The sequence below is a fragment of the Limulus polyphemus genome, unplaced genomic scaffold (assembly GCF_000517525.1).
Source record: "Limulus polyphemus unplaced genomic scaffold, Limulus_polyphemus-2.1.2 Scaffold481, whole genome shotgun sequence".
In the NCBI taxonomy this organism is placed as follows: domain Eukaryota; kingdom Metazoa; phylum Arthropoda; class Merostomata; order Xiphosura; family Limulidae; genus Limulus; species Limulus polyphemus.
The window spans coordinates 543021-556507 of NW_013666091.1; the positions used below are offsets into that span (position 1 = coordinate 543021).

Below are 13487 nucleotides of genomic sequence, written 5' to 3' on the forward strand. Positions count from 1 at the left end.
AACGAATAGTGGGATTGACCGTAACATTATACCGCTCCACACGGCTGAAAGGGCGAGCATATTTGGTGGACGGGGATTCAAACCCGCGACCCTCAGATTGCGAGTCGAGTGCCCTAGCCACCTGGCCATGCCGGGCCCTTATTATATTGATATTATACAGTGTTAATACTGGATAGTGTTATATTAGGTCCTTTCTGTAATTAATTTGAAGCGGTTTTTTTGTTTTATCAGGTCACTATCGCGATTACCTTTGGAAGTGTTTTATTAGGGTGTAAGTTTTGTGTCTAACAAGGGTAAAACTTAAGGGTGTTTCTTAAAAATAAATTAATTGCTAATATGATAATAATGAAACTATTTTTAAGGGGGTGAGGGCTACAATACCCACAACTAGCTGTAGACGGTGAATGGTAGTAGGTGTTTGGACGTTGTGGGTTAAAGCATCCAACACCTAACCCTTAACCGATCTTCCGTGACAGCTAATTTATTATTCATTTGTGTTTTTGTGGCTTATCTCTAGAAGACTGAATATCCCTAACGCTTTTGGGTGCTATTACCGCAGACAATTTCCTTTAAAAATCATAACCTTTGTACTATATTTTCAAACGGTATGGTATTTAATTTTGTTCTATATATGTATTTAGTTATTCATGAAATTCTGATAAGTTTACATGGTTGAAAATGTTTATGGGCAACGGTTTCGGTTTTTATTTATATACAAATTACCATTATTGGCTGATTTTATCGCCTATATACAATTGATGCACTTTTTAGTATTAGATACGTTTCATTTACGTACTATCTCATTGATTCAGTATAAAAATAAGAAGTAATGTGTCTACACATTGATTCAGTATAAAAATAAGAAGTAAAATGTCTACACATTGATTCAGTATAAAAATAAGAAGTAAAATGTCTACACATTGATTCAGTATAAAATAAGAAGTAAATGTCTACACATTGATTCAGTATAAAAATAAGAAGTAAATGTCTACACATTGATTCCGTATAAAAATAAGAAGTAAATGTCTACACATTGATTCAGTATAAAAATAAGAAGTAAAATGTCTACACATTGATTCCGTATAAAAATAAGTAAAATGTCTACACATTGATTCCGTATAAAAATAACAAGTAAAATGTCTACACATTGATTCCGTATAAAATAAAAGTAAAATGTCTACACATTGATTCAGTATAAAAATAAGAAGTAAAATGTCTACACATTGATTCAGTATAAAAATAACAAATAAAATGTCTACACATTGATTCAGTAAAAAATAACAAGTAAAATGTCTACACATTGATTCAGTATAAAAATAACAAGTAAAATGTTTACACATTGATTCAAGATGTGTTGCCACAAGCTTGGAACTACACCCAGAAACACAACAAAGAAATATATTAGTTTTCCAATTCATTAAAACATCACATTTCTCCCGTAGTTTTATTTTTTGTGCCTATTAGATAAAACCATCCATTTTAATATGCTACACATTAGATTGATTTAAAAGTTTAAGAGAAGGGGAACACATAGCCACAAATGATTAACTGCAACAGATGTTTTTAAAGTTCTTCATAATGTTTAATCTAATTACGAAGAGATGCAATATATCACAGAAATGATTGCTTTGGGTATCTGTACCATATTGAAAGAATGTGAAAAATGTCGATCTTTTAAGTTTTTAATGCAGGTACGTCACCGTACATGTGAGTATTTTAAGGGATGTAACAATAATCGCACAATCTATACAATTTAAGGAATAATATTTATTTTGTTTCAAACCCAACGTCCTGTGGCGTTGTTAAAACAGAGAATTAACACTCTTTGGCAGAGTAAACTCTTTAAATGATCCTTGTTGAAGTTCAACAATTATTGCACATTAAATCGTCTGTCAACCAAGTACTGTGAAATACACACTGGAAAGATAGAAAGAACCCCAGTTCAAAATTATTAGTCAAGTCAGTGTGTGACTTGTTAATGTCACAATTAAGGTTTTTCACAGTTTTCCTTCAGATTTTGATAGAATTTATTTTTAGATATGTGACATCTCTTTCAGCGAACTATGTTCCCCATCCCCTGACTTGTCTGATGTTTTTGGACTGGGAATTGATTTTTAAATATGTGACATCTCTTTCAGCGAACTATGTCCCCCCATCCCCAACGAATAAAGTTTCTCGAAACACAGTCTCAAGAACGCTGTAAAAATGTGGCATTTAGGAAATACTAACAGCAAGAAAGCCTTTACTGTGCATAAAATATATATAGTGCAAAAAACTAGCTTTTGCGAAAGAACATGTATTCTTGTCTTTGGAACAGCGACACAAGGTGCTTTGGATAGACGAGTCTAAAGTTGAACTGTTTGGTTCCGAGTGGCATGTATATATTCACTGAAGAGTCAATTCAAGGTTGTAGAAGGAGTGCCCAAAGTGCTTTGGATAGACGAGTCTAAAGTTGAACTGTTTGGTTCCAAGTGGCATGTATATATTCACTGAAGAGTCAATGCAAGGTTGCAGAAGGAGTGCCCCAATGCGATAATGACCCAAAATACGCATTCCAAGAAATGTCGAGCTTATTGGCAAATAAAAAAAGCTCAGGAGATCTCTAGCAAACGGACTGGCCGACACAGAGTCCATACCTTAACTCCATAGAACAAATGCGGTATTTGCTGGACTCCATGTATCAAATGTACCTTTGAACACAGTTTTAAGAGAATTAAAAAAGAATCCAATTACACAAGAGACTTTGGGAAAACACTTCGAAACAAGGTCACAAATACACCAAGCTGTTATTGATGCAAGAGGTGGCCACGCTAAATATTAGCATTGTAATAATTTTCTATAAGATTAAGTCGCTATAATTACTAGTTAATTTCTATAGCAAATCAATCACATTTCGTGTGTAAAGCTAATACGATAACCGTGGAGATGTTATAATAAATTTGAACATTACTATATAAGTTTTTAAAAAGATTCAAGTTTAGTGAACACCCACCGTTTCACATGCCCATCCTTTCCTTTCGTGACAAATACTGACGACTGAGAAATTTTGAGAACGGCGTAACCAGACTGCGGCTATTCGGCTCCGATCAATCCACTTAACCTGGGTGAAGTAGTGTTCTCTAGGGAAAGAAAACGTGGTAATCACCTGACATGTGGTTTACTGTGGTAAAACACGAAAAGCTCTCTGCAAATTCTTCCTGAAAAATCTTTCACCATCATTGACCGTCTGCATGAAACAAAATTTACATTATCGTTTAACGTCCTAAAAATGTGTTCTGTTCCTTTGAACGTTTTCTGTGAATGTACACTTTCCGTAGACGCTACAGCAACGCCTGTTTCTGTTGCGTTGGCAGTTCTAGATATACTTTTAACAGTAGAATACGTTGACTGTTATTTCAAGTTATTTTAGAAGGTAGGAACTAGTCTGGCTGAATAGCTAGTTGTCTACAATAAAATGTAAATATTCAAATTACCTACTTATTTTTATATCTTCTTCTAAAGATATTGGGTAATTTTATGTCTTGTCTGTTACAACACTCACACTAAAGAACTGACCAAACCAATTCAGCAAATTCAACAAGCAATTATGTTTATTAACTCCTAAAATAGAGGTTCTCCAGCTTTTCCAGAACGAGACCCCTTTTCGTGAGGATGAACAATTCAAGAACAGTTTGTTGGTAACCAAGAGTTAAAAAGGAATAAGTACCATTCTAGAAAAAAAATTACAGTGTAGTATATATATATATTAGTTCCGTACAGACAGTGTATTTTTGAACTATTCCATAACTTTAAATTCTCTATCATAAAACTGTTGAATTCTATATATCCACAGATATAAAAAAAACACTCACTGTGGCACTCAGACAGCGAACAATTTAATCGGAAGTAACCCTTTTTGAATATAATAGTAGTTCAAAAACACTTCAAAGATATTTGCTGTAATTTTTCAACTCTTGCGTGACCCCAAAGGAACGTCATGACCCATAGTTTTATATGTCCTGGTGTACAACATGCACACGTATATATATATATATATATATATACATACATATTCATAATAAAACGATTACTCTTTTTGAAACGATCACCATCCCATTTCACTCTGATGAACTAACTTTTGATCTATGTCCATATAACCTCCAGGTATCATTGGCTCTTCCTTGTTTTTGGTGAACTTTGTTTCAGTTTAATTGGTGAAATTCGAAGGTTTTCATACAAATTAGATCTTTTCTTTCTTTCACACACAATTTCAAACTGATTTTCTTTAGGGATAACCAAACTTTAACAATTCAGCAGGCTCGGAAAATAATATATTTATGCATAGCATTCCTTTCAAACAGGGCTTGGTGGTTGAACAACAGTCTTCACAAATTCTAATAAAAAATATAATTGATTGACTGTTTTAGAATTTCCCCTAAAATTACACAAGGGCTGTATCCGCTAGCAGTCCCTAATTTTGGTATAAAGTCTAGACAAGAAGAAAACCAGCTGCATCTATCGCCATATCTTGGGGGTATATACCAAAGAATAGGGTCTCACCGTCGTTTCTACAGGACAACCACGGCTACAAAATGCGGATAGCAACGGTGTGTGTGAAGGATGAACCCTAGGATTCACAGTCCGGCCACGCCAACCACTAGGCAATACTCACCTTAGTTTTTTTTTTAATATTGTTGTTGTTAACACGTGGAATATTACTCGGTAAAACTAAGGATGATAAAACTTACGAGAGTGATTAAACACGTTTTACTTCAAAGATGGTTGGTTAATTTTATCAGTCAACTTTACAGTCGTTCACAAGGCGTATGTGGCACTGCTTTATTATAACACTGAATAATTCAGGTTTAGAATTCCCCATGTTCTCGAGTTTCAAGTAATATTTCGTTAATTTGTGTTCATAACTATGTTAATTTGAATTTTTGTTCTCGTCGCCAAACATAATCTAATCTCATAATTATAAATGAAGTTACAGGAAAATTGGTTTGGTTTGTTTTGAATTTCGCACAAAGCTACACGAGGGCTATCTGCGTCAGGAAAATTGAACGAACTTATAGTTTATTTATTTTTTTTGTATTAATATATTTCGTCGTCTTTAGAGTTAAGAAAATAAGCGATTTTTCCTGAAGCTCTTCTAATATTATTACTTCTACAACATTACTTTAAAAGTATTGGATTGTTAATGCTGGAGATATGTATTCAAAGGCATTAAATTACACAGAAAACGTGTGAGAACGCAGTATTTCTTAATGGATAAATGAATTCTAAAAACGGTCAGGTTTTCATTCATTATGTCACAAAGCACGAATAGCTAATACATAAAACTCACATTAAGTTTTTTTTTATCTATATAGCATTTCATTCTGGTGACTGAAAGATGCCTTAAAAATGTCTCGATCCTACACTTAAGCACGACTGATGTTTGCGGAAAATTTTCACATGCATTCTGAAGTTGGCGAGACTCCAAGATGGAAACTGCGCTCTCTTTGGTAACCAGCTGACTTAACGGAGCAAGAAAGATGAAACTCGTTACTAGAGTTTATTTGTTTAACACAAATCACTGCTATATGAACTAAACAAACAGCTATTACAACTTTGTTCTTAATGAAAGTATAGCCTCGATCTGAGCTAAACAAAACATCGTTACAACTTCGTTCTTAATGAAAGTATAGCCTTGATTTGAACAACAAAAACCATCGTTACAACTTTGCTCTTAATACCCTAACACTTTACAAACTGTATATTTACTGAGAAAGACAAAAAAAAATTAATATGGTATCTATAGAAAAAAATTAACACAAGTTGCAAGAAATTAAGAAAAAATCTAAAGAGTTGAAAAAAAAGTGAATTAGTTGATTGATTGGGATGTGTTCAGTTTTTAACAAATGCAGACGTAACATCTACGTTCAGTTTCAGCTAAAAATAAACAGTAATTAGGTTTAAATTAGGTTAAAGGTTTAAAGTTAGTACTAACATTACCGAAACCAACATAAACGCTTTTTTTATCAAATAAAAAAGTTTTTTCAGCTCTTCTATCCCATAATAACTGGTTACAAGGCTTATCACAAAAAGGCCAGAATGCAATAGGATATAAATGTTTGTTCTTGAAAGTAAATTGAACATATAGTTTATGAAATTTCAGTGTATTAAGTCCCGGGTTGTACATTTTGCTAAGACGTTATTTTTACGAGAATTTGTATTAAGAAGAAATAAAATTATCGCAAATATATTTTATAAAACTCATTTTCTCTTTTATACAGAAAGCTAAGCACGCTTAGTTAGAGATTACGTTCGCAAAACTGTGCGAGAAACAAATAAAAATCAAGACACTAACCGATAAAATACGCTTAAAATTTGCAAAATATTATCAAGCGAAATATCTAATTATACATAAGCAAATTCTACTGGACGACAAAGTCGTTATTTATCAAAACATATTTATTTGTATGTTCTTGAAATATCTGTAAAAGTAATATTAGTTTTACAGTAAAAGTTACAAAAAATCATTGTCGCCCAGTATCTTAACATTCCATTTACTTGGTGACAAATTTTATTGACTGGGCAACATTTCTGTCGCCCAGTCACTATGTTAAAAAATGCTCTGCTCTCTCTTATCTTAAAAAAACTAACAATTGTGAAAACTCAGCTATTATAGTCAATGTCTTACAAGCATAAGAAATGCGATAAAAATATTCCATAAATGAAGCATAGATAGCCATTTACCTTTCTTGTATTTCTTTTGGTGGACGAAGACTCCTGGGAGCTGGGATACTTGACGTGAACGTGACGTCAACTACCCACAATGTGGCTATTGGGTTTTCTGTACCAGGCTATAAAGAATAACCAAAGTGAGGCTGCTTGATATTATAAGTTGTATTCTATAGTAACTTGAAGTTTAGTTTACTCTACTGGACGATAGAAAAGGTTGTTTATTTGTTATGAGTTTTGCGCAAAGCTACACGAGGGCTATCTGCGCTAGCCGTACCTAATTTAGCAGGGTAAGCCTAGAGGGAAAGCAGCTAGTCATCACCACCCATCGCCAACTCTTGGGCTACTCTTTTACCAACGAATAGTGGGATTGCCCGTCACATTAGAGCGCACCCACGGCTGAAAGGGCGAGCATGTTTGGTGTGACGAGGATTCGAACCCACGACCCGTAGATTGCGAGTCGAGCATTCTAACCACCTTTGTTTATGGAGTTTGAAATGAGCTTCAGAACGCTTTTTATAGAAAGTCGTTTGTATATGTAATTAAGCCATGATAATACCAACGAAACAACAGTGTTAGCTGAGGAATCATGGATACTATCGACATCACACCAGAGTTTGTGTTTTTAACATTACACTATTTTATATTATTGGTTGTAGAAGCATTTGGGATAACTCTGGCTCAGTCAACTTCAGTATTGACATCCATAATTAGAAGATGGTGTCAAAAATAACTTTTTTGGATATTTTTTTCTTTTTTCGTGTATGAAAGCACCAACGTTTTGAAACATTCCGTAAACTGACCTTACCCGCTCATTATTCATACCCTCACTAGTTCTAGAGAGAACAAAACAGCTTTTTTGAAAGATACTTAATCAAAAATGAATGAATACCTTAGGATATCTGATTTTCACTATAGCTGGATAAATGTTGTTTTCATCCATGTAATCTCCATACCAGGGGTACTGGACTTCAGGTACCAAGCTATCATCAAAGGAAGCAAAACACAGTCTCGTACCATCTTCTGACCACCAGATTGGGTTATTATTGCCCAATATTTCTTCTGCAAAAACATGGATTTATCAAAAGAATACATACATTAGAAAACGTGTCCAAATTGTAATTATCTTGACAGGTGAATAGCACTAAACTTGGTAACATTGCACAATACACCTGGGAGATTCAAGTGCGGTAGGTGGCAGAACAGTAGCAAACGTTGCGCTTGATTCTCTTTGCAAAACCTTTTAAACATGTCCCCTGAGGTCCATGAATGTCGGTTATCCTGGTTCCCAGTGTCACCCCATACGAGTCTCTGTGTCTTTTCTTCTGAGGTTTTTTGAAAGTAACCCACATAATATACAGGAGCTTAAAGATGCAGTTAAAGTAACCCCCATAACATATAGGAGCTTAAGGATGCAGTAAATGTAGCCCACATAATATACAGGCGCTTAAGGATGCAAGAAAAGTAACCCACATGATATACAGGAGCTTAAGGATGCAGTAAAAGTAACCCATATAATATATAAGAACTTAAGGATGCAGTAAAAGTAACCCACATAACATACAGGAGCTTAAGGATGCAGTAAAAGTAACCCACATAATATACAGGAGCTTAAGGACGCAGTAAAAGTAACCCATATAATATATAAGAACTTAAGGATGCAGTAAAAGTAACCCACATAATATACAGGAGCTTAAGAATGCAGTAAAAGTAACCCATATAATATACAAGAACTTAAGGATGCAGTAAAAGTAACCCACATAATATACAGGGGCTTAAGGATGCAAGAAAAGTAACCCACATAATATACAGGAGCTTAAGGATGCAGTAAAAGTAACCCATATAATATACAGGACCTTAAGGATGCAGTAAAAGTAACCAACATAATATACAGGAGCTTAAGGATGCAGTAAAAGTAGCCCACATAATATACAGGACCTTAAGGATGCAGTAATTCGGAATGTGTACGGAATTTCCTGGACATAATTTGCATTGTTGTGCGCAATGATACGTCACGTGATACCATAACAAAGAAGATTCACTGAACAGGTCATTCAAGGTCCTTTGAACCTTTCATGTGTATAGTGCAATGTTGCCAAGTTTCATCATACTGCTCACTTATCATATGACAAATTTATTACAGATACAAAATGCAATATTATAAAAAAAATCATCCTATATTTACTTTCGTTGTGCTGTGTTTTAAAGTAAAGCAATCCTTACAATCAGTATTTTACAGGAAAACAAGTCATTCCGTTTTAGTATCAAGTGTTCTCTAAGATAATTTAGCATATCACGTGCAGATTCAAAGTACCTTCATACACCCAGTCGGGAATTCCGTTAAAAATTGCTTGATCAACTCCGCTCCTGGTGATACGTTTTGGAGGGATGTCTCCAACGTAGGCCATGTAATAAATGTCGTTGTTTCGTACATAAACCTGCAAAAATACATAAAGAATATCAAGCGTCATAAATGTTCTATTTTTATGTCACCATATCACAAAAGTTGCCATTTCACACACAAGTTCAGAAAACAGCGTGAATGGTATATCATATAATAAATGTGTCACACATGAATCTATAAAAATGACACAAACATCATATCATAAATCAAAATAGGGTCATGCCGCAAATGTCTTTTTTTATACATAAACCCAAACACAGCATGTATGACATATCAGACAATGATATATAAAAGTCGTTGATTCATATATAAATCTACAGAAAATAGCATAGATGATATATCAGATATTGGGTCATACAAATGCTGTCATTTCATACATAAACTTATAGAAACAGCATATCACGCAATGGGCCATATAACAAGTGTTATTTTTTTTATATATAAACAACCAGCGTGAATTACATACCAGACATATAACACGCGTCTTTTTTATAGTTAAACCTTTAAAAACAGACATATCAGGCAACAGATCATATAACGTATGTCATCATTTCTTAAAATCACTATAGCAGCACAAGTCATGTCATATCTCATTAAAATTGTATTAACTAAACGGTAGGAAAGTGTTATATACTAAACGTGCAATTATGTGGTTCATAACCAAATAAAAACCGTATTCAGGAAGAAAAAACAACAATATCGTTACAATATTAATTCGTGAAATTATTATAGAATACTTTACTGTTTGAAAGATCTATTGTTGCTTCGTTTACCAGTTTCCGATGTGAGAAAAAGCATGATCTATAGGGGAAAAAAAGGTAAACTGAAATACACTAAGCCTATTTTGGTATGCAAGTTAGAACATTGTCCTCATTTCATACTCTGAAGCAGCGGCTCTCACTCTGTGGTCCGCAGTCTCTCTTCTAGTGGTCTGTGGAAAGGTTGAATAATCACGGAAGGCAAGTGCTGGCATTGTGTTTAGATATCTTGTGGTCCGCAGATATAAAACGAGAATATTAGGTGGTCCGCAAGCTAAAGATTGAGAACCACTTCCCTATGTGCTGTTATTTTTTTTCTTTTCTAACAACTTTTATTAGGTCACATTCCTCCAGAGCGAAAAACATATTCAGGTCACATTCCTTCAGCAAAAAAAAACAACAACAAGAAACAAGCTCATTGTTAACTATTGTTAACAACTTTTGTCAGGTCACATTCCTCCAGCGAAAAAAACAAGCTCACTGTTATTGTTAACTTTTATCAGGTCACATTCCTCCAGTGAAAAAACAAGCTCATTGTTAACTATTGCTACCAGTCCAACAGCCAAGAATGCTAAGCGTAGAAATTAGTAGAAGTTAAATTTTAGAACTAGTTCTAATAATAAAAACATTGGCGTACATAACATGCCAAAGTTCCTACAGCACAATTTCAGTAAACAAAACGTATGCCTTTTTCTTCTTTATTTATACATCACGTGAGAAACAAGAGATGGATAATTATGTTCGTTACGGATGATACTCTGTCATCCGTTTTAACCACTCAAACTACTATATAATAGTGTGTTGTCTGTCAGTGAGTCAGTAGACACTAAAATGACGTCACATAAAAGAACGTAAGAATTTGTACTGTTGTGGCGTCAGTAAAACGCGCGCATGTCACGATCACGAGAAGAATTATGCATTTTGTAGGCTACAACACAGCAAGACATATGAACTTCAAAAGCAAGAAATAAAAATAATTTTTTATTCTTAATTTCGGTTTTATTTGCTATTGAAACAGAACACTTTCTGGGACCCTGCGGAAGTACATCTAGTTAAATATAAATCTACTTTTTGAGATGAGGAAAAAAAATATTAACAAACAATAAGTACGAGACTCCTCTGAGCTGAGCAGAAATTTGAACTTTATTTTTTCATTACAAACCATGCAAAACAAATGTTACAAGATGATATATATCGATTTCAAAATATTTTGAGTTAAAAATCATTGAAATAGAATTCTTATTTTTATCTACATTTTGAAGTTTTATATGGAGGAGTGCACTTTACAACTGAAATGTACTTTCGGTTGATCCACAGACCTCACAGGTCGCTATGGTGATATGTACACCACTAACAGAATTAGCGCCGAATTATAAAAAAAATTGAGCACATTTTAATATAATTTTGAACAACTCTGTACAGGATTTGTAGGTTTACTCCTAAATTCTACGTTTCTCGTTTTAAATACACAATACAAATAAATTCGATCTGCTATCCCATAGTTTCGTATTATCATTGTCTAGTTTTGTTTCATTATGTATTATATATTTACGCACAATCAGTGTTTGATTTCCAGAACAACAGCGCTTCGAAGTTTCTGGCCGAATGGTAATTAAAAACAATATCAAGCAGTACGGTGCTTGTTATAAAGGATTTTTTATACATCTCAAAAATTTGAAGTAAACAATACTTGTCTGTCTTCTGCCCACAGCAGAGATCTAACTCCGAATTTTAGCGTTATAAGCTCTGAAACTACCATTTTTTTTATCAAGGGGGAGGCGTAAAAGAGCGAGGTATCAACATAAGTCTTGGTTAAATGTTATTAATACAGAGATCATAAACAAAGGGAATTACATCGTAAATCCAAAATTGAAAGGTTAAAAAGAGAAGATGGAAGGGAGAGAGAAAAAACCGTCTATTGCCTTGGATGTAATAATAACTCCAACTGCTCGTCTATGGTCTCTTTTTGACGTTATATAGTTTGAGGGAAATACACTTACTAATGGTTTTTATTCCAAATAAATAAACTTACCAGTTGACTACCTGTTGGTCCCCAAGAAACGTACTGTAGTTCAGCATTGTCTTCACTGGGTAATAACGGCGAGGTTTGGCTAGCCGATACAGAAAAAAAAAGCATTTTGCTGTTTTTATCACCATCTTAACTAATATCACAATTATCAGTATCATATATCACTACATCATCGCTACTAATGTCCATGAACAACAACCGATGTTTAACATTTTAAATGATCTTAAGAACTGAAAATCGTTACCATTAGACATTATTATAAATATTAATGAATAAAACACATCGTTTCGCAATCCAATATCAACAAGATTTTTATAATTTTGACACACTAACAGAACTTAGTTAACCTTAAACTGGGGTAAACCAATCACCCCTACAGATACAGAGGCAGTTTAGCTAATTGTTAATTTCCATTTTCATCGCTTTTATCTACCTTCCCTTCCCATCATGCAAAATGTTCATATAAATATCACGTGACTGTACCAAGGGTTAGTCACGTAGGTACGTTCGATTTTTAAGATGTACAAAAACATTAGAATTCATGGTCTCCGAAAAAATTTAAGGGACAAGATTTTTCAAACTGTGGATTAATTATTAACAGACAGTTTTAATAAAATGTATAAGTTCATGCAATAAATATCTAGTATTGAATTCAACTTACTAATTTTGGATGTCAAAATATTTGTATTTCGCTGTATAAGAATATCTAAATCTCTGGAAAGAGAGAGAGAGAGAGAGAGAAAAAAAAACATGTATAAAAATGTACATGAAACTGCATTTCATTTTATTTGTGAATATTAGACAATTAACCGTTTTATCTTTAAATGAAGGAAGAGTAGATATCGCAAAAACATTTTTTTTTCACAAACAATTAACATTGATGTAACTTAATTTTTCAAACAATGAACACACTGATGTAAAATGAACAACAATTTTGTGCTTAAGTTTGTTTTTTTTTTGCTTTGTTTTTACATGTAAGAGGAAATGGGTGAAAATCTTTATTTTTCTTCTGTTTAGAAGAAAAAAAAACACACGAGTGTATGCCGTCGAACAAAGTCATACTATATGTACCTATTCAATTGTATTCTACACGAACAAGTTGGTATTACACTAGACATCACCTTTGCCAGATACTTACGGACCATTTTAATATCTAAAAATTATAAAGGTTGTTCCAGTACTAAATCCCCAATGATCCACTATCAAATGTCGTACACATCTTATGGGGTTGTTCCCGCTCGTGCTTTTCCAGATAAATATGGACCACAAGGAAATGTACACTAAATAAGATATTAGTCGTAAAGTTTGTTCATATTCTTAGTTTAACGGATAAATATGGACCACAAGGAAATGTACACTAAATAAGATAGCATGTTATATGGCACACGTTCCTATGTTCGATATTAGTCGTAAAGTTTGTTCATATTCTTAGTTTAACGGATAAATATGGACCACAAGGAAATGTACACTAAATAAGATAGCATGTTATATGGCACACGTTCCTATGTTTGATACTAGTCGTAAAGTTTGTTCATATTCTTAGTTTAACGGATAAATATGGACCACAATGAAATGTACATTAAATAAGATA

General features: G+C 33.6%; 1 protein-coding gene across 1 annotated transcript in view; it reads right to left on the reverse strand.

Moving 5' to 3' along the window:
• Positions 1-13487, reverse strand: part of LOC106458533 (dipeptidyl peptidase 4-like) — a gene marked incomplete at its 5' end in the record, with an annotated part of 45182 nt that overhangs the window by 25784 nt on the left and 5911 nt on the right. Inside the window, 6 exons of the mRNA XM_013918051.2 lie at positions 2993-3119; positions 6721-6827; positions 7598-7767; positions 9020-9143; positions 11900-11978; positions 12558-12610. Coding sequence (XP_013773505.2) covers positions 2993-3119; positions 6721-6827; positions 7598-7767; positions 9020-9143; positions 11900-11978; positions 12558-12610 — 660 coding nt within the window. The remainder of the gene's footprint in view (positions 1-2992; positions 3120-6720; positions 6828-7597; positions 7768-9019; positions 9144-11899; positions 11979-12557; positions 12611-13487) is intronic.